Source organism: Vulpes vulpes, chromosome 16 (genome assembly GCF_048418805.1).
Source record: "Vulpes vulpes isolate BD-2025 chromosome 16, VulVul3, whole genome shotgun sequence".
In the NCBI taxonomy this organism is placed as follows: Eukaryota; Metazoa; Chordata; class Mammalia; order Carnivora; family Canidae; genus Vulpes; species Vulpes vulpes.
In genome coordinates, this window is record NC_132795.1 from 23,827,759 (window position 1) to 23,850,639 (window position 22,881).

General features: G+C 37.2%; 1 protein-coding gene across 1 annotated transcript in view; it reads left to right on the forward strand.

The window, feature by feature from the left end:
- The first annotated feature begins 887 nt into the window (after positions 1-887).
- The window catches only part of RFTN2 (raftlin family member 2), a 65,381-nt gene continuing 43,387 nt past the window's right edge, over positions 888-22,881 (forward strand). The window contains exons 1-3 of the mRNA XM_026002601.2: positions 888-1,788; positions 20,525-20,708; positions 22,266-22,380. Of these exons, the coding sequence (XP_025858386.2) occupies positions 1,650-1,788; positions 20,525-20,708; positions 22,266-22,380 (438 nt within the window). The 5' untranslated portion in view covers positions 888-1,649. The remainder of the gene's footprint in view (positions 1,789-20,524; positions 20,709-22,265; positions 22,381-22,881) is intronic.

Genomic DNA, 22,881 nt, shown 5'->3' on the forward strand with positions numbered 1-22,881 from the left:
TTAAAGATAAGTATGCAGAAGGAAGAGACAAAGGGTCATAGAGATCGACAAACTAACCCATCCCCCCCTTTTGAGAGTTTTCATATGCACTCTTCAATATGATTGAAAAAATCTTTATAGGCTATGTTCCCTAGAATCTGAAATGTGATCAGGTTTATTTTGTAAATAATGGGAGTGGTAGCAGAACCACTTCCTCCCTATTACTATTCTCAACCCTGTTTTATAATGGAAGCACATTAACAAATTTATTTTGTGCTATTAGCCAAGCATAGTGTTAAGATAAGAGAGAAGATTATCTCATTCAGCTTCATAACAAACCCATGAAGTAAGTACTATTATTAACTCCATTTTGTAGGGGAGGAAACTGAAACTTGAAGAGGTCAAGTAACTTGCCCAGGATCACGTCTGTGGTAGGCATTAGAAGCAGGATTTGAAGCCAGGCAGTCTGATTCCAGGACTCAGTTTTGATGAGTGCACCATACTACCTGAGCTCTATGTGGTAAAATGCAGTAAACACACATTATAACTGGTCCATTATAAATTGTTCTTGACTTCAGGTAAATGGCAATTTACTGAATGAATCAAATTGTCAGTTTTGTTGCTTTTTTTTTTTTTTTTAATTAAGGATACTTTGGGACCTGTGAAAGTGTTAATAGTTAACTCTCATAAGCCTTCTAATTGTGGAGTATTTTGAACTTTAAGGATGTTGGGGAAACTAATTATTCATATAACTGTCTTCCTTTGCAATAAATAAAATCTTTTTATTAAAATATTTTAGTATGAATTTTTTTATTATTTGGCGGTTTTATTAGTCTATGATGTTTCCAGCAAAGAGTCTTCTTGTGAAAAGAAATCCTCAAAAGTACTACCTAAAGACTAAAGTGTTTGTTTAAAACACACACATACACACACACACACACACACACACACACACACACACACATTACTTTTCTCCTTTTAGACTCCAGAAGCAATTTCCTCCTAAAGCTGACTTCCTTTCTGGAAATGATTCTTGTTTCCAACCGTGTTGAGAATCCATTTTTTTTCATTCCTTCTCTCTCTCTCATTCTTTCTCTTTCTCCCTCCCTTCCTCCCTCCTTTTGCTTTTCTGGTAGTAGCAAAGAGGAAGGAGGGGGTGGGCACAGGAAAGAGGGAAAAGAGAAAACAGAAAAAGAATTGCATGCCACTATGCCTGAATATATCCTCTATTTGTGGATAATTCCATCCGAGTTGTACTTTTGCCTTTTATTTCCGTTTTTGGACACCTCTTTTATCATCCAGCCAACAGGGACAGACAAAGCACTGTTGGTGCCCGGAGCGACAGAACTCTGGTAGGGGGCTGGCTGTAAATTGACGTGGCATGGAAATTCTCCGCTAAGTTGTAGCAGCTTGCATGTTTCTCCTAAGATCAAGCCCAGCCTCCTAGAGCTGTAGCTTAATCATCATGGGTTCAACGACTTTACAGAAAAATGGATAGAAAAAGTCTTCAGCTCCTTTCTTTGGACTCAAATGTTTTCTTTTTGACTACCTATGGTTTAGCTGAAAAAATCAAAGCAGTTAAGTCTGTAACTTTCTTTTTTCAGCTTAAACAACAGAATTTGCTGCTCTCCCTCCCCTATCCTGCAATTTAATTCCTTACAGATTTTGCCATGGGGTGCGGACTTAGAAAGCTAGAAGACCCTGATGATAGCAGCCCTGGAAAAATATTTTCTACCCTGAAGAGACCGCAAGTGGAAACAAAGACAGAATTTGCTTACGAATATGTATTGCTGGATTTTACTTTACAAGGTAATTTTTGCTTCTATTTTATTTGCTAAATGAAATCTTTCAAAGAGAATGCATTAGTTTTTTTAAGTGTTGCTTGTGAATTTTTAAACTATTCTTCACAATCAGATTGTGTAAATCTAACAATAATGCTTTGTTTCCTAATTATATTTTGAAAGATTTTCGGTTTGTTTGCTTGATTTTTTGTAATATGGCTCATGTATTTTATAAAATTAGAAAAACTGCTTGGAATTATTTCTTTCATTTTTATTTTTAAAAGGATAGACAAATATGTTTGATTTCCCAGCCAAATAGCTATAGCCTTAATGACAGTTTGGGTCTTGAAAAAGATCTGAAAGTCACAAGAAGGTAGCATGTAGGGTATATGATTTGCATCGTGGGGAAGAGTATTTGCTAAGATAATTCTGAGGTTTCCAACTATGTAAAATTTTGTGATTGTGCTAGTCATTTGATATTTTTGACCAAGTTAAACTTGAAGTTTGAAAATAGAGAAAAAAGAAAAGAAAAAAAAAAAGATACTCTTCTGTAAGACACTTCCTTTGCTTGGTGCCCCGTGCCTAACAGAGAAACTCCCTGTTCCAGAAAGTTGGAAACACAAATAAACAAGCCCAGATGGCAATCCTGTGGAAGGAACAGAGGCAGCTCAAACTCACAAATACTTTGCCTCAATACTTTTGGAAACTTTAGAGTATACAACTACATGGATAAAACCGAGTTTTTAAAAAGCAGAACAATGTCTTTAATGATGGGGTACTGAAATAAAATTCAGAATGTCTTACTTGCTGTTAGAACTTCCAGATATTAGTATTCTAAGTTCTTATTACAAAGTTACACTTGTTATTCTAATAAGGTACACATTTTATCAGTTAATAGAAAGTTTATACTAAATGAATTATCACGTTGGATATTATTTTCTTTTCAACTTAAACACAAATTCTCCATTTTTTGGTTTGTTCTGTGAACAGTGCATCTTTGTGCTAGAAGCAAGAGCAGCCCATTTTTCTTTGTCAAAAATTGAGCTAGCCAGCAAGCAAACTCCCTTCCAGGGACATGCATAAAATCTGTACATATAGTTTTAACATATTCACATTTCTATTTTTATCTAAGGCTAAGGCTACCAAAGGGAAAAAAATGTCAACATTCTTAATTTTTAATTCTGAAAGTTAAAAGTGGATTTAGATAATAGTGATAATCAGAGAACTAACCAATCATGTGAATTTTTTCTATCATTTTTCAAAAACCATCACTTGAGAAATACTTGTGATGTGGTGCTATGTTTTCTTCACTGATTGTTCTTATCAATTATTTTTAGGACAAGTTTCTGTAATCTATAGGACACAAACACACACTTTCCTTAACTTGAAACCTTGTCTACTCATAAACTTTAGGCCAGAGCCATTTTGATCTGCACTTTAAGAATTGCTGCACAACCCACCATAGGATCATAGGGCTTAAAATAACTTGACATTTTTTTCTCATTAATTTCTTTCTAACCATGTTAACAATCTCACATGAATATGTATACATGCAGTCATGCTTGAATCAGAAACATCTACAGCTTTCTTCAGAAGTCATTTTGATTTTGTTAGCAAGAAGAAGCACTTCTCTCTGTGAAAGGAGTATAATCGATACCTCCACTCTAGGTGTTTGGAGAAGGTCATAGAGTGTCACGCTATGAAGTGTAAGTATGGGCATAGATTGCAAATGTTAGCATAGAAAGCAGGCACATGTTTTAAAGTTGCATCTGGTTCCTATTTGGTAGAAGCGCCTAGTCTCCTGGTGCCCCTTTCTGTCCAATTATTCCACATTTTTGTTGTTATGTTTTGGTTTTGTCTTTGCCTTTGCCTCAGAAGCCAAGATTCTCTATCACTCCAATTGCCCAGACCACCTTTCTTTATTCTGTTGCCTCTGACCTCCACCTGCCACTCCAGTGTATAGAGGAATGATTTAGAGGGTGTGGGGGAGTAGGGTAAAACATGCCAGCCTTCTGTTGAGCACTGGCAATTCCGTCCTGGGATTGCTGTAAGTACAGAATAGTGGCACCTCCTGCTTCTCAGAGGCCACTGTGAGCAACCTTTCAGGAAACAAAATGGTCTGGTGACAGCTGTGTGTGCTCATGATGAGCCTGTCTCTTACCTTGTTTTCCTCCGTTTTTTTCCAAACAGAGGACATGAGACAGAGAGTAAAGTCTCAGTGGGGCAAGAGGAGGAGACTCTGAAATTTCCAGTGCCCTGTGTTAGGATGGCTGATTATCCTGGACAATTTATTTCCCATTCAGTTCCATTCTCTGTTTCTCCCCCTCTCTCTCCCTCACTCTCTCTTACTCGCTTTTCTTTCTCTCTCTTTCCCTCTCTCTCTGTCTCTCTTCCTCTCTCTCTCTCTCCCTCTCTGCTTCCCCACACTTTTTTTGGAGGGGTGGGCAGGAGGATTTTGAACCATTATTTACATCTCCATTGGAGAAATAATAACATAGTCGTTAAGCACAGAAGACTCTGGTATCAAAGTTCCTGGATTCTGAATCTAGGCTCTTTCTAACTGTGGCAGGTTTATAAACCTTACTATACCTCAGTTTCCCCATCTGAAAAAGAAGGGTTCTGATGGTGCTTATATAATGGAGTTGTTTTCAGGATTAAAGAGGATAATACAGGATAATCCATTTAATAAAAGTTAACTATTATTATCCCTCATGGCTTTACGCCAGGTCTACCAAGTGAGACTAGTGAGATTTTGGTACAATCTTTGTGACAAGTTTTCTGGATTATTGTATATGAATGTGTATTTATGAGAGTGTGTGAGTGTATAAGGAGCATGTTACAGAATTTCTTAACGAATAGTTAAACTCTGTAAATGATCCAAATGTGTTAGTTTCATCCTTAAATCCCAGAAAATAATCTGAATAATAATAGCCTTAAGAATTTTTAAAGCACAAACAGCTTTAAGATTAAAAGAGTTTTTTACAATACAAAAAAACCAACAGAAGGACAGATGGTAGCTTTGAATTTCTAGTAAAATTATGTAAAATATATTAAGTAAATTTTGCTGGGCTCTGACTTGCTTCCTTATTAAAATAAACTCTAACTGTTTTTTTTAATCACCACTGTTAACAGCAATCAATACATATGACATATGAGGATAGGCTGATAAGTACTGGAAATACAAAAAGAAATAAGACGGTTTCTGCCCTCAAGTATTTTATATTCTAAATGGTCAAACTAGACAAACTAGACAAACTAGATGGTTTCTGCCCTCAAGTATTTTGTATTCTAAATGGTCAAACTAGACAAACTAGACAAACTAGACAAGACCATGAACTCCTCAAGGTCAGAAACTATATCATATCTACCTTTTAGCACAGTGCTTGGCACATGAACAATGGACAATAAGTTTTGTTGAATTAATGAATGAAAAATTACAGTACAAGATAAAGTGGTGTCAGAAAAAGGAAAAATCAATTTTGAATAGGATCAGTTGAAACTCAAACTAGGACTTTAACTGACCCTGAAGAACAAATAGGGCTTAGACAGTCAGAAAAAAGGTTGTTAAGAGGTTGAGGCATATTCAAGGACTAATGACTAGAGCAGTGAGCTAAGGGGGGTTTTTATTAGAGAAAGGGAAAAAATAAGGTTGGAAATAAATGGAGTATGAAATGCTGTGACCTGGCTAAGGAAAGATTCCTTGGTTCTATGGGAATTAAGTAGCCATAAAGGCTTTGGAATGAATAGTCATTAGATCCAGAGAAGTATTTTTAGAAGATTAATGTGAGACTGAGTGGAAAGAGATAGAAGTGAGGACATTTATTTAAAAGGCCTCTTGTAGTGGTCAAGGCTACAAGTCGACAATGAGGACATGCATGTGGGGGCAGCAGTAGGATGGAATGCAAGGGGCATATATAAGACATTATGAAGAAATGATTTACCAGATTGTGACTGGCTGGATATGAAGGGACAGAAAGAATGAGGAATCCAGGATGACTTCCTGCTTCTGAGTAAGTGTGTAACTGAGCCTGAGTAACAGTGGAAATAATGATGCCTCTTACAGTAGGAGAGGCATCCTGAACAGAGTCAGTGTGTTGGGAAAAAGCAGTTCCAACACAGGCATGTTGCATTTGAGATGGACAGCTTGGTAGAGACTCTTATTAGATACCTAGCTGGAGATGATGATTTCCAGGAGGAATCGAAATAAGTAACGTCTTAAAAAGAGGAAATGTAGGAAGAGCATAAGCATATCAAGCTCAGTTCTCAGGCATATTTAGCCATATTGAGGACAATTCAACAAAAAATTACAGAGAATGAAGACATTCAGGACTATATAGCATCAAAGAACCCAAGGAAAGGGAGGGTTTCAAAAAGGAAGACGTGGTCAGTAATTTTAAATGACAGAGAAGTTTTAAGAAGAATGAAGATGCAGCACTGAAGAGAATGCATGAAAGAATCAACAAGAAGTGAATAAAGGCTCAGAAATGAGGGAAGGGTAGAAGAGGGGAGAAGGAATGAAGGAAGGAAGGAAGGAAGGAAGGAAGGAAGGAAGGAAGGAAGGAAAGGAAGGAGGGAGGGAGAAAAGAAGGGTGGGTCCAACTCAATTTTCTGTATGCGAGTCTAATAAGTTCATGAGAATTTCCTCAAACGGTCTAAAGTGACTAAATTTATTCAGGTCATAGTGCCTTGCCAAAATTCCAACCAGGTGGTAAAACCTACATGAGGAGTTTCATTATGTTTGAAATGGTGAGATATTTGGTTTAGAACAATAAGACCTCACAAATCCAGACTATTGTGGAAGAAAAAGATCCCAGTCTGAATTGGGAGAGAAGAGAACCTCTGCTAAGGCATACAGTATGCATTTATATTGACAATGTAACTTATATTTTCTACTCTACCTCATACTTCTTATATCTGGGTGGACATTTACTCATCTAATGAGTAATGAACTAATATTTATTAAGTACCTACTGAGCTAAGAGCTAGGATACAAAGGTAAATAAAGCTTAGTCCATGCTCTTTATGAAACTGCACCCTAGTGAGCATCCTACTGAGGGACACTGATAAATACTCAATTACAGTGTGTACATTATACACTATGATGCAGATGATGCTAGAAGTACGAGGGTTATAGAGGCAGAAAAAAAGAACACCTCTACCTGATTGGTGGGATCCAGAAAGATTCCTTAAAAGAAAGGTCATCTCATCTAAGATGTAAAGGGTGAGTGGGACTTAGACAAAGGTTTGTAACCAGAATAGAAAAAATACAACTGCAACTTTCCTTTTGTAAGGAAAAACCAAACAACCCATTTTTTTTTTTTTTTTTTTGCCTCACCGACTGCCTTTATTGGGCATCAGCCCACGGGCTCCACAGGCCCAGGAAGGGGGTAGTGGGTGTCACTCGAAGCAGGGACTCTCCAGTGGGAGGAATGGCCAATGATGCCACGTAGCCCCCAGGACACCTGCCTCAGCCCCGGACCTCTTACTGTAACCCATGTAGCTGACCCAGCGGGAAGGTGTGTAAGGTCATAACCCTGACTGCCTGTGGGGCGGTTCCCCCAGTTCTGGGCTCAAATGCACGAGGAATTTGGACAGGCACTTCACAAAATAGTTAATCCAAATGGCCAATGGGTATATGAAACTGTTACTAACCTTATTAGTAACCAGAAAAATGCATGTTAAAACCACAGTGAGATATCACTACAAATCATCCAAAACGGCTAAAATTTTAAAAGACTACTAATACCACATGTTAGTAAACTGGCACAAGCATTTTGGGTTTTGTCTTTAAAGATTTTATTTATTTAATTTTTTAAAGATTTTACTTTTTTTTTTTCATGAGAGACACAGAGAGAAAGGCAGAGACACAGGCAGAGGGAGAAGCAGGCTCCATGCAGGGAGCCCGATGTGGGACTCGATCCCGGGACTCCGGGATCACACCCTGAGCTTAAGGCAGACACCCAAATGCTGAATGCCACGCAGGTGTTCCAAGATTTTATTTATTTATCTGAGAGACAAAGAAATAGAGGAATCATGAGCAGGGAGAGGAGTAGAGGGAGAGGGAGAAGCAGACTCTCCTGCTGCCCAGGGAGCCTGATGCAGGGCTCAGTCCTATGACCCTAGGATCATGACTTGAGCCAAAGGCAGATGCTTAACTGAGCCAACCAAGTGCCCATGGTACAACCATTTTGGGGGGAAAAATGCTTTGGCATTATCTGGTTAGCTGAAGATATACCCAATGTAAATGTGTACACATGTGTACCATGAGGCATATACAAGAATGTTCAGAAAGTGCTATTTATAATAACCCAAAAGCAGGAACAACACAGAAATCCAAGAACAAGAGATCAGAAAAATAAATTGTCGTATATTTACACAATGGAACACTATACTGCAAAAGTCAGCAAACTTTCTCTAAGGGGCCAGATAGTAAATATTTCAGGCTTTGCGAGACGCATGATGTTCATCACAATTACTCAGCTCTGCCATTGTAGTACCAACATACCATACGTTACAAAATAAGCCATAGGCAGTCCTTTGCCAACCTCGATTATACTGCAATGAAAATGAAGAAACAACAACTATACAAGCTACACAAGACAAATATCACAGGCACAATGTTGAGTAAAAGAAGACAGACACAGGGGATGCCTGGCTAGCTCAGTCCATAGAGCATGTGACTCTTGATCTCAAGGTTGAGTTTAAGCCCCACGCTCGGTATAGAGATCACTTGAAAAAAATAAAAATAAAAAAATCTTTAACACAATGAGATGAACACTGGGTGTTATACTATATGTTATTTAAATTGAATTTTTATTTCAATTAAAAAATAAAAATCTTTAAAAAAAGACACAGAAGTTATGCCATATAATTCCATTTATATAAAACAAAAAATAGGCAAAATTGAACTATAATGTTCAAGGCTGCATTCTTGGGTAGTAGACTAAAAAGAAGAGAAAAGAAATGATGGCCATAAAATTCAAGATAGTACAGAGGGGAGAGGGGATTGTGATTGGAAAAAAGCAAAATGGGAAGCTTCTGGAGTGCCCACCATGTTCTAATTTTTGAATGGATGGTGGTTACCGAAGTGTTGGCAGTGTTAAGTATATTTTGTTTATATTTTTTGTATGTTACATTTCAACCCCTACTCAAAAAATTTTAAAAGATTAAGTGGGAAATGTAGGTAAGGCAAACAAGGCTGAAAGATGGGGAAATGAGAGAAAATTCCATGGTCTGTCCAGGGACCACAAATAAAACAATGGATTGAGAATAGCATGTGAAGGAGACAGCAGTGAAACATGAGGCTGCAGGACTCTGAAGTGGTCATAATTTGATCTTTTATATATCTGCCTATAATAATAAGCCATGTAGTTCAATAGAGTATTAGCATATTTAAATTTAGTTATATTACTTCAATTAAATAACATTAATGAGTGACTACAAAAATGGCAGCTCTCATTGGAAACATAAAAGATTACATAATTTGGATATTGTTCATGTGGCAGTTCATATTGCTAAATAATTTCAAGTATTTTGATAAGTAGAGTAGACCCTATATTCATTTTAATATCATACATTAAATTGCTTAACAATTTATTATAGTCCAAAGCTTTATCCTAGCCCATGTCTGAATTTTCACAAATTCTTAACATGACACACATCAATGAAGTTTTACTTTCTTGTAGGCACTAAAATGTATGGCTGTGGAATCTGGTTTAATCACATCCTCACCACTTCCTAGCAACTTGGGCAAGTTACCAAATCTCTCTCTCCTTGAGTTCCCTCATCTGAGAATAATGATAATATCTACCTTATAGAGTGTTTTAAGTATTAATTAAGATTAGGTGTGTAAAGCATTTCGCATAGTGCCTGGCATAAACTAGGTACTTGGTATATGTTACTATTTTTTACTGTAATTGCTAAAAAAAAATATGGAGATTGACAGTATTCCCTTTTGAAAATATGGTAAATGTACTTGCCAGTGTTTATGCATTGTATGTTTATCTGAGGAAACAATGTTTCATAAATATTTCAAAAACACATACCAATCTTCAGAAGTAAATTGGTGGAAAGAACATATATATGTCTTGGACAATTTTCATAGAGTTACATCATCAGAGCAAAGCTTTTGGCATTGAGCAAGTTCTTAGCTTTATACTGGACGATGAATTTTTCTATTTCTAAAATTTGATCTTTGAAAAGCTTTTAAGCAAATGAGCATTAAAACGTCTATTGACATTTTTAGAAACTGTGGGGATAAAAGATAGGATGTTTCTTGACCTTCAGCGTGTTTCAGTTTTAACCATAAATATCCACTTTGCGTGTGTACAGTTTTCAAAGCAATTACGAAACACTTTCTTTCATCACTAAATTACAACAATCTGGTAAGGTATAATAAAGCATTTACAAACAATGTAGCATCAATTTAACAGTACCAACCACACCCAATAATGCTGTGAGCAGCACCATTTGTTTCTTCCAAAAAGCTGAGCTGCGAAAGGACTCATGGTGGCTAGGGAGCTAAGAGGAGGAAGATAGATTGCTTGCAGCTGCTGCTAACCGCCTGTGCTATTTATTTAGATTCTAGCCAAAACCACTACCACCTCCCCCTGAATTTCTGGTTTAAAAAGTAATAGAGCCACTGGGTACCTGGCTGGCTCAGTCAGTAAAGCATGTGACTCTTGATCTTAGGGCTGTGAGTTCAAGCCTGAATGCTGAGTGTAGAGATTACTTAAACCTAAAACCTTAAAAAAAAAAAAAAAAAAAAAAAGGAATTGAGCCTCTGATAATTACTGCCCCAGTATAAGGACATCAAATCAAAGGCTTGGCCTCAAACACCAACCCTGTTGTGGAGAGCTAATTACTCACTCTGGTCAGTACTGATGAAAAGTCCTCATTCTGTGTGCACAGCTCTCCCCTTCCTTACACATCTCGGCTGAATCAAGTTTCTAGTCTCTTTTCAGCAAAGTTTAAAACCTTAGTAAGAATTGAGGGAATTACATGAAGGGAAGTTCTCAATTTATTTTTTTTCCCTCTGGATTTATTTTTCCTCTTCTTGCTCCTGGGTTTACTTTTCTTGAATGATGCTGGCATGTTTAAAGCAAGTCCCAATGTTGGAGAAAAAGGACAATTTGTTAAAAGTGTGCACCGCAGACCTTCTATCACCATCCTCTCCTCTTCCCAATAATGAGGAAGAATTGGATCACTTTTTCTGTGTCCTAGGATGCTGAACACTTACATGACCTAGGTGGCCTGAACCTGACAGGCTCTGGTCAGCAGAGCCCCTGGCGTGACCTAAGCAGAAGTTGTAAACCAAAGAGATAATGGGCCATATTCAGCCTTCAGATAGATCTCACTTGGTGTGTACAGTGTTAAAATACTTGAATTACCTGTCACTTTTTTAAATTGGCAAATATTACATAAGAATATGGACTTCGAGGCCTTCTTTAAAATTAGGAGATCAGGGATCTCTGGGTGGCGCAGCGGTTTGGCGCCTGCCTTTGGCCCAGGGTGCAATCCTGGAGACCTGGGATCAAATCCCACGTCGGCTCCCGGTGCATGGAGCCTGCTTCTCCCTCTGCCTATGTCTCTGCCTCTCTCTCTCTCTCTCTCTCTCTCTGTATGACTATCATAAATAAAAAAAAATTTTTTTTAAAGGAAAAAAGTTTAGGAGATCCAATAACAATCAGGCCCACATGCTTATATCACAGCCCTTACCAAAAGCTGCTCTCTTTTGGATAAGGTTCGGAGTCTTTGCCAGGTCTCACAGCCTCCTTCAAAACATGTCTTCTCTTCATTTTCTCAGCCTGGTGTCTTTGGGCATTTGAGTCTGAGAGTCAACTTTTCTAGATTTTTCAGTTTGTAATTCTTCCTAAAACTGCTGTGTGTGTGTGTGTGTGTGTGTGTGTGTGTGTGTGAGTGTAGTGCATTTAACATTTCTTTTGCTTTGAGACTCAAGACAATAACCTTACTTTAGTGAAAGTGCAAGAGGATGTGGAGTTGACCTGAAAAGCTGGATTTATTCTATTGACATCTACAGATAACAAGGTGTTCCTTAGAAATACATTCTCCACCTAAACAGGAACCCCCTTAAGCACCAGTGTTATTCTGTTATAGTTATCTTCTTGGTGATTGGTTTTAACAGGTTACATAACTGCCTTTGAAAACCACATTCTGAAACAAGAGAATGGGGGGAATGAGTTCATTATCATTATCAACTTGGGACAATGAAGTGTAGAAAGCCCATTAAGTGACCCCAGACTGTAACATTTTTATAGTTATTTTTTTCTAGTTTTATAATTCATTTTATTTCCTCTAATATCATCTATCTCCCTTGCTACTCTCATTGTGTCCTTGCTCCTTGCCATATATCTCTACTAACACATATTTAAAGAACTGAACATGTCAGAGTCCTATTATTCTTTCCTGCCACCTGTGGCTTGGGTGATACTCCTTTATGTACCTGTTTCCTTCACTATTCAGTCAGTGTCACACTTGCCACTTCTTTTGTGTGACAGCCCTTCACATATATCGGGATGGTATCCCGTTCTTCCTTTATTTAGTGCATGGTTGCAGAACACCTATTAAGGACCTTCAGACCACTCACTATCCTGAATGCTTTTTTTTTTTTTTTAATATACGCCAGCTTGAAACTGTCTCTAATTTGGCCCTTAAATTGAACACAATCCACTTATTAATTCAACAAATATTAACTGAGGATCAATGTGGCAGGCACTGTTATAGGTATAAAGGAATAGCAGTGAAGAAAATATGAATATCTCCCTGCATTCATAGAGCTTTCATTTTGGTCACAGAGGCAGATATTAAATAAGAAAACAAGATGAGGGATGCCTGGGTGATTCAGTCACTTGGGCCTCCAACTCTTGATTTTGGCCCAGGTCATGATCTCATGGGTCAAGGAATCAAGTCCCAGTTTGGAGTCCAGGCTCAGGGGGGAGTCTGCTTGAGGATTCTCTCCCTCTTCCCCTCCCCCCACCACCTACTCAGAGCATATGCCCACAGGCATGAGCTCACTCTCTCTCTCTCTAATAAATAAATAAAATTTTTTTAAAATATGTTATTTATTTATTCATGAAAGACAGAGAGAGAGAGGCAGAGACACAGGCAGAGTGAGAAACAGGCTCCCTGCAGGGAACCCGATGTGATACGCCAGGATCACGCCCTGAGCCGAAGGCAGATGCTCAACCATTGGGCCACCCAGGCGTCCCTAAATAAATAAATCTTTTTTTTTTTTTTTTCAATTTTTTTTTTTTTATTTATTTATGATAGGCACACAGTGAGAGAGAGAGAGGCAGAGACATAGGCAGAGGGAGAAGCAGGCTCCATGCACCGGGAGCCTGACGTGGGATTCGATCCCGAGTCTCCAGGATCGCGCCCTGGGCCAAAGGCAGGCGCCAAACCGCTGCGCCACCCAGGGATCCCAATAAATCTTTTTAAAAAGTACAACTGGGTGAATATATAATATATTCTGGTTATTATTTAGATGGTGATAAATGTGTAAGGGAAGGAAAATAAACAGGAAGTATACCAATGTTGGTCTGTTCAGCACAATTCAGTGAGCTGCCTTTCTACGGAGGCTTTTGTCTTTCAGATGACAATGATCACATTAGATTAACTGCTAACTTATAATTAATCTGTGGTCAGCTAAAGTCTCTAGACTTTCCTCCTTTCCCCACCAAATGAATGTATATTAAATCAGATTTCTCTCATTCTGTATCTTGAACTATGAAAAGAACTAAGAATTTATCCCTGTTCAATTTCTTTTTTGATCATTATACCACCAAACCAAGAGTTCTTCAAATCCTCATTCTCTTAGCCAATGTATTTGCAACTACTTCTTTGCTATATAATTATCATTTTTCACCGACTCCAAAACATTGTTTACTATAAAACACACCATTACTTATGTACCACTAAGAGAGAGAAAAAAATGTATGAATTAAACTATAACTACTTTCTCACTTAGTAATTCAATTTTTACCAATGGTAAAAGCCTTTTAGACATTTTTAAAAAGATTTTTATTTATTTATTTATGAGAGACACAGAGAGAGAAAGACAGGCAGAGACACAGACGGAGGGAGAAGCAGGCTCCATGCAGGGAGCCCGATGTGGGACTCGATTCCAGGACTCTGGGATCACGTCCTGAGCCAAAGGCAGGCGCTTAACCTCTGAGCCACCCAGGTGTCCCTAGACATTTTTAAACATCAATTATTCCTACTATCTCTCTCATACATACTTTAAGAAAGCAAAACTAAGTGCAATAAACAAATCCCTAAAACATCTTTGCACTCAGGCCCCAATTTTTCAAAATCATTTTCAGACTCAGAGTCTGTGTGTCCCCTTTTTTCCATATATTTTTTTCCTCTGGGCAGTCAGGAGTATTGGAAATGCCACATTACTTAAAAGAGTGCTGGGCTTTTCTCTAAAGTACCTTACTCCCATTCTGCAAGTACAAGACTGGGGCTTCTTTGATATTGTCAAAGATGATCAATGGCAAGTTTTCAGGCAACAACAAGGGAACCAGGACTTGTAGTTTGAGTGATTCTTGAATGATCTGTTGACTGAAACCTCAAGCATTGTCTAGTCATGCCATATGGAAAAACAACCAACTTCACACCTGTCGTAATATCCACTATAATTATCATCTGGCCAACAGTAGTAGTTAAAATGCCAGGAGAGATTTCCAAGCCAAGGCACATGCCTTATTCTTGTATTGAATTTTATAACTTATAAAGACATGCTTTCATAAAAACAAAATGCTTATTTCCACACATGTATTTTTTTAAATTATCAGCTATAATCTACATATTTGTGTTTCACTTTTGTCAGATTCATAAACTTTAAATTTCTTACACTTTCATGAATTTTTAAGTTTCGTTTTACAATCTATTTTGCTAAGATAATCATCTTAGAATGGTATCCTAGAAAAATCAAGTTTTTTAATTTTTCTGAGATTGTTTTGAGGAAGAAGGCATAGCATACCTTTTTAAACGAATAAACTAGGGATGCCTGGGTGGCTCTGCCTGTGTCTCTGCCTCTCTCTTTCTGTGTGTTTCTCATGAATAAATAAAATCTTTAAAAAAATAATAAACTAGTGCCGTTGTACTTTAAAAAAAATCTTTAACCTAAATGTAAGATGTAAAGCTATAAAACTCCTAGAAGAAAAAAAAAAAAAAAAAAACTCCTAGAAGAAAACATGGGGAGAACCTTCATGACGTTGGATTTGGCAAAGATTTTTCAGCAATGATATGAAAAGCATAGGCAACAAAAGCAAAAATAGGTAATGGGACTACATCAAACTTAAAAACTTCTGTACATCAGAGATGCCTGGATGGCTCAGTGGTTGAGCATCTGGCTTCGGCTCAGGGTGTGATCTCAAGAGTACCAGGATTGAGTCCCACATCAGGCTCCCTTCATGGAGTCTGCTTCTCCCTTTGCCTATGTCTCTGCGTCTCTCTCTCTCTCTCTCTCTCTCTCTCATGAATAAATAAATAAATAATTTTTTAAAAAATTTTGTACATCAAAGAGTGGAAAGTCAGTCTATGAACTGAGAGTAAATATATATCCAGAATATATAAAGAACTCCTACAACAATAAAAATAACCAAATTTAAAAATGGGCAAAGGACTTGAATAGGCATTTCTCCAAAAATGATACACAAATGGCCAATGAGCATATGATGTTCAACATCATTAATCATTAGGGAAATGCAAATCAAAACCACAATGAAATATCACCTCATACCCACTTAGGATGGCTACTTTTTAAAAAAAGCTACAAAAAACAAGAGTTGTCAAGGATGTAGAGAAATTGGAACACTTGTACACTGTTGATGGGAATGTAAAATGATGAAAACACTACAGAAAACAGTATGGCCATTCTTCAAATAATTAAAAATAGAATTACCATATAATTCAGCAATCGCACTTGTGCGTGTATATCCAAATATATATAAAAGCAGGATCTTTTTTTTAAAAGCAGGATCTTATATAGATATTAGCACATCCACATTCATAGCAGCAGTATTCACAATAGCCAAGAAGTGGAATCAACTCAGATGTCCACTGATGGATGAATGGATAAACAAAATGTGGTATATGCATACAATGGAATCTTATTCAGTCTTAAAAAGAAAGGAAATCCAGCATCCCTGGTGGCTTAGTGGTTTAGCACTGCCTTGGGCCCGGGGTGTGATCCTGGAGATCTGGGGTCGAGTCCCACGTTGGGCTCCCTGCATGGAACCTGCTTCTCCGAACTCTGTCTGTGTCTCTCTGCCTCTCTCTCTGTCTCTGTCTCTGTCTCTGTCTCTCTCTCTCTGTGTCTCCATGAATAAATGAATAAAATGTTTAAAAAAAAAAGGGAAATCCTGTTACATGCTACAAGATGGATGAATCATGAGGACATTAAATGAAATAAGCGAGTCACAAAAAGACAAGTTGACCCAAGAACAACACAGGTTTGAACTGCACAGGTCTACTTATATGCAGATTATTTTTTTTTTACAAATATAGTATGGTACTGTACATGCATTTCTCTTCCCTATGATTTTTTCAAAATATTTTCTGTAACTCATTTTATTGTAAGAATACAGTATACAATACATATAACAGTCAAAATATGTGTTAATCAACTATGTAATTGGTATGGCTTCCAGTTGATGGTAGGCTATTAGTAGTTAAGTTTTTTTAGGGAGTTAAAAGTTATATGCAGGTTTTTGTCTGCATGACTCCCAAATTGTTCCAGGGTCAACTGCAATATATAATTCTACTTGTATGAAGTATCTAACATAGTCAAATTCAGAAGCAGAAAGTAAATTTTAATATGTACATATATATTATCTTTGACATAGAACCTTTTTTATTTTGACATAGAACCTTTTTTATTTTTTTTATTGTGGTAAAATAAACATGAAATTTACCATCTTCACCACTTTTAGGGGTACAGTTAGTGGCATATACTACATACACATTGTTGTGCAACCATCACCACATTATATACAGATGATTATAAGCATATAACATAGTGGTAGTATGGAACTAAAATAATCAAATAATATTAATCATTAATATTGCTCACTGCTGAGCATCTGGTGAAACTACAGAATAATTGAATTATTTTCAAATATTCTATATTTACTAACAACTTAAGTGCCTTTTGAATTCATTGAGTACCTTTTAGATGTTGGCTGCTGCACCACTCCACTCTGGGATGGTGGCAAGATCATTGACAACAAGGAGAACACTGGCTGCCTAAATTGCTCAGCACTCTAACCCAGCACTCCAGCTCCAGGAGAAAGGGCTTTTCCCAATCCTCAGTTCTTGGTTTCTGGAGTTTCCTTCCAAGCAGGGATGCCAGAGTAGACTAGGTGAGACAACATGGGACCAAACAGTGACTCCAAGCATGTCAGTAAGGGGAAGCAAGGCCAGCAGGATGGAGAAGGTCTCCAAGCCTGCAGTCTCATTCTTTATATGTGAAATTATCCTCTCCCAAATTTCTCCAGATTTCACTTAAGATGGAGCTAATTACACTCAATGTAACTCCACCTCTCATTCCTTTTCACCTCATTTTCTATGTGGTTTTCTCATTGCAGTGTTAATAACACAAGGAATATAGAATGGGGCCTGAAGCTAGAGTCTTCTCAAGTGAATATGACTTTTAACTCTACCAGGTTGGATTCTTACTAGGTTCTTGACCACCTTCACTTTTATAATCAAAAGAGTAACAATTCCACAACACTGCTTGTGTGTTCTTTGCCTGTTGTGTCTCTCTCTAGCAAGTCCTAGATAACCTACCCATTTGTTCCCGAATTTACTGGCTAACTTTTGTGGTTTCCTTTAGCTCACCTTGATGGCTTTCCCTCCTTTATGCAATAATTTCACCTCATAGTTCCCTTTATGAACAGTATTTCCAGCTTAACATAATAACCTAGGAAAATGCAGGGCATAGAAAGAGAAATAAGGCAGGATCCTTATTCCTTATTCCTGTTAGACTAGAATTCTCTAACACGAAAGACAAACATAGAAACACGTAACTATAATAAAGTCTGAAAGGGAACTAGGAGAATCCACAGCACAGAGGAAGAAGTGATTAACCAGGCACAGGGAGCAGGAAAAGAAATCAAGTTCTGGCGGCATGAAACAGCATGCGAAGTTCAGGAAGTGCAGTACTGCAGGCCCGCCAAAGCAAGAAAGAGGCCAGACTATGAAGATTCTCTGGTATCACATTAAAGAATTTCCCCTTTCTACAATAAGCAACAAGGTCCACTAAAAGACTGCATTTTTAAAAAAATTTGTGGAATTAGTATATAATTCTAAAAATGAGGTTATGTTTCATTCCTTAGACTCAACAGTTTATTCTGTTTTATAGTCTTTCCTTTTCTTTGGAAATCAGGGTAGGTAGTTAAAATACTTAAAAAGTAAAACCAAATGAATCACGGAGTGATTGCCACACAACCACGCAGAACACGGCTGTTTTGCAATGAATCCAGCTGTTTCTCCAAAGTCCAGGATGATTCTCTTTGGTTTTGTTCCTATACAAAATGATGAAGAGAAAAAAAAAATGAAGAAGAAAATATATTGTAAGTAGATTAGTATAAATACAAAAGATGATCAGAATTTGAGGAAATGGGCAGCCCTGGTGGCGCAGCGGTTTAGCCCCGCCTGCAGCCCAGGGCTGATCCTGGAGACCCTGAATCGAGTTCCAAGTCCGGCTCCCTGCATGGAGCCTGCTTCTCCCTCTGCCTGTGTCTCTGCCTCTCTCTCTCTCTCTGTGTGTGTCTATGAATAAATAAATAAAATCTTAAAAAAAAAAAAAAGAATTTGAGGAAATGGATTTGTCTTGGTTTATATGACTATTCTATTGTTTTATTTTCTTTTGAGAAGTTGGTGTGAATACCCAGTGTTGGTGGATTTCTGTTCCATCACGTGGATATTAATGTAAGAGGAGGTGGGGATTTCCTCTGACCCTTCTTCTTTGTCTGCTTCTTAACCTCCTTCCTGTGTTCAGGCAATTAGCAGCAGTTCTTTGCTAGACACCACTGACCAAACTGACAGAAAGCCAACAGGCAGCATTGCCCATAATTTCATATGTTTAGTTACTTGAGATAATCAAATTGCTGGTCTGTTTCTAGATATTAATTCTTGACTGCTTTCCAGAAAATGAGAAATATTGTTACAGAAAATAAAGTTGTTTTTTAAATTAATTCTGCTTGAACATTAAGAACATTTTCCCAGGGGCACCTGGGTGGCTCAGTGGTTGAGAATCTGCCTTTGGCTCAGGTCATGATCCTGGGGTCGTGGGATCAAGTCCCACATCAGGCTCCCTATAGGGAACCTGCTTCTCCCTCTCCCTATGTCTCTGCCTCTCTCTCTCTGTCATGAATAAATAAATAAAATCTTAAACAAAAAAGAACATTTTCCCAAATAACACACCCTTTTCCTTTTACTAAAAACTGTACACATTGTACTGCTCTATAGTTTCTAGAGGTTTGCCCTGCTTCAAAGGGATAATTCAACTGCTTATCAATTTTGCATTTAAAGTTCCTCTACATTTAGGAATTTTACTTACTAAAAAAGAACTTCTGGGGTGCCTGCGTGGCCCAGTGAGTTAAGCATTCAACTCTTGATTTCAACTCAGGCCATAATCTCAGGGTTGTGTGATTGAGCCCCTTGTCGGGCTTCATGCCCAGCTTGAGATTCTCTCTCTCTTCTGCCCCTCTCCCCACCCTTTCTCTTTCTCCCTCTCTCCTAAAAAAAAAAAAAAAAAAAGCATTTATGTAAGTATTGAAATCAGTATTATGTTAAGCAAAATAAGTCAAAGACAAATACCATATTATTTCACTTATGTGGAATTTAAGAAACAAAACAAATGAACATAGGGGAAGGAAAGGAAAAATGAAATAAGATAAAAACAGAGAAGAAGGCAAACCATAAGAAACTTTATACTTAAGAGAACAAACTGAGGTTTGGGGCAGCCCCGGTGGCTCAGCGGGTTAGCACCGCCTGCAGCCCAGGGCCTGATCCTGGAGACCCGGGATCGAGTCCCACATCGGGCTCCCTGCGTGGAGCCTGCTTCTCCCTCTGCCTATATCTCTGCCTCTCTGTGTGTGTGTGTGTCTCTCATGAATAAATAAATGAAAACTCTTTAAAAAAAAAAACAAACAAACTGAGGTTTGCTGGAGGGGAGGAAGGTGAGAGGATACACTAAATGGGTGATGAACATTAAGGAAAGCATTTGTTGGGATGAGCACTGTGTGTTACATGTAAGTGATAGAAACAAGCACTGGACAATTCCTGCATAACATATCATTACACCCACTTTTAATTTTTATATTTGTATGAATTTTATATTAAAAATTATTCATTTTATCCTGTTCAGAATTGTAAAAACAATTGGATCTTCAACTTAATATTGTTTCTCTTATGTATGTCTTCAGTATCGAGTAATAGAATACAGTCACTCAAATGAAATCCTAAAAATAGAGCTGCCTTAATTGAAAAAATTACATAAAGCATTTCTACTTTAAGACATATCAGTAATATTACATATCTATAAGCTTATGAGGTTACTTCTGCTTTTTTTCTGGAATTAATTTAGAAAATATGTAATTCACATTAATGTAACCTTGAGATTAAATCATACGAATATGCTTCCTGTTTATTAGCATAATCACATAGAAAAAATAACATTTTATAAAATAGCATTTCATAAGTGTGCAAATTTCTCATTGTGTTTGATATTTCAGCTTCGCCAAACCCAGAAGTCATCAAGATAAATTCAATTCCAGATATAGTAACAAAAGTGGAAGACTACTATCTTAAAGGATATATTGTTGGAGCTATTCATCCTGTTATACAACCTGTGGGGCAGCGAAAACACCTACCTGCAAGTTACCTGTACAGGGTAGTGCTATTGCGCTTGAAATTAAGGTAAGCCTGGTACTCAAGGAAGCTGTTGAGATAGTTTTCTTGGGAAAAGAGAAAAGAAAGTTTGAATGTAGTGATGGGGAATAAAGGATAATTAGGGGGTTTGGTTTAGAGCACATTTTCTGGTAGTTGAATCTGGATTGAGAAAGGAAACTTAAACCTCCCTCCTTTTAAAACTCCTTATTGACTTTAGCCCCTGCAGACAAATGGGTTCGAGGTGAGGATGTCAGTAAACAAAGGAAAAGGAAAATAGATTCAAGAAGTACCTAGAAACTTCACCAGATGAGAGAGTAGCCATCAGCTACAGGTGCTGTCGCTGAGCTAAAAAAAAAAAAAAAAAAACAACTGACTGGACCAATGAAGTCCACTTTCACTGAATGCCTTTTTTTTTAACTGTCCTATATTATTAATAGTGGCAACAGAAACTCTCTCCCTTTTAGAACTTTTACAGCAGAGAGACCTACCTGCCAAGTTTTCACAAATCAGATAGACTTCTTATCAGCTTTTTCCAAAATAAATAAGATGTAAAAACCATCTATTTTAGTTTTTCTTTTCATTTTTGTTAGTAGCTGCTTTCCCAAACAATACTGCCACCACTTTTGCCAGCCTACCTTGTAAGTTTGATAGTTTTCAAAATACCATTGCCCTTTCCAATTCTTCTTTCCAATGAAGAATTAAAATAACCAAACCAATGTCTTTAACACATGCTTTTTTATACATCTCTTAAACTATATCAAGCCACCTCAAAGACCAGGGTAAAAACTGTTTTCTCTTTTTAGTGATGGACTAATAATCGATCACTTTAACTAGGAAAGGGCTAAGCAGGGAAAGAAAAATGGAATAAGAAGAGAGAAAACAAGAAAATTGAAAAAAAAAAAAAAACAATTAAAAAAGGACTTAAAAAATCCCAATTGTGCTTTTAAGGAACACTGCCTTGCTACTGAACAATTGCCAACTTACACATTGTCTGAGAGGGTTTGTACGAGCCCCAGATTTCACCATGAGATGGAACCTCATCCAGTATTTCAAGCATTACTAAGTAAACATGCCATTTAATGGCACAACACTGATGTCCTAATTACCAATCTTCTAAACCATGTATAAATTATTTTTCCTCTTTTAGCATTACTTCCAGTGGACTTAGCAGTGCTCTGACAAGGCTAAGAATAAGCAAGGGGTAAAGATCAGAAAAGAAAAAAAGGAAAAAGGACAATATTTATTTGCATTTAAATGGGACCTTTACTTGTGCTTTCAAACAAAAATGAGATGTAACAGTAACCTAAAATCATTTCTCACAATTTTTATTAAAACAACTGATGAATTTGTTTTCTTCCATATTAAATTAAAAATTAAATTAATAGAGGTTTAAACTAAGAAAATTTAAATTAATAGAAGTTACTGTGTTTTTCTGGTATTTTTACCTAAGAAGTCAACCATTAGGCTTGGAAAAATACAGGATTCTCTTGATCTTATTTTTGAGTTGCCCTCTCATTTTTACATGAGCATATTAGCTGAAAATGATCAACTGACTTCCAACCATGAATATATTCTCTGTTACAGCCCAAAGCATTCGGCAGTACCCAGTGGACAGAGACGCCCAAGGCTTGTGATTGAGGAATGTCCTCTAACTTATGAGACACAAACAAATGACATAGCAAAAGAACTGATAGAAAAGGTACTAAATGTATACATTTTTTCATGTGATATCAAGAAATATTTAGTATTTCTTTATCAACTTCCTTTCTTACTTTTAAAAGAACTGGGAAATGGTGAGTGACTTCTACTAGAGGTTAAAACATATTGAAGCACACATACCAAATTGTACAGTTAGAAACAACCAAGTTGTTGTACAAGCCAGTGAAACAGAATGGAAATGCCAGAAATAAATTTACACACGTATAAGAAGTTTGATAACAAACCTGATGAAATAAAATGGGGGAACAACCATCATTTAGTGAGTACTGCTGGGAAAATGGACAATTATTCTGTAGAAAATAGATTCCACACATTTCAAAAGCGATAAAGGGGTAATTTTTTTACCTATAAAAAATCCAGAAAAAAATTAAAGGATAAACTGAGTAGACATACTCAATTATGAATAGGCTGAGGAATTGGAATATATAAATATAACACATATCCTAGGAAAATTAAGCCTTAAAATAAGAATGGGGGAGGA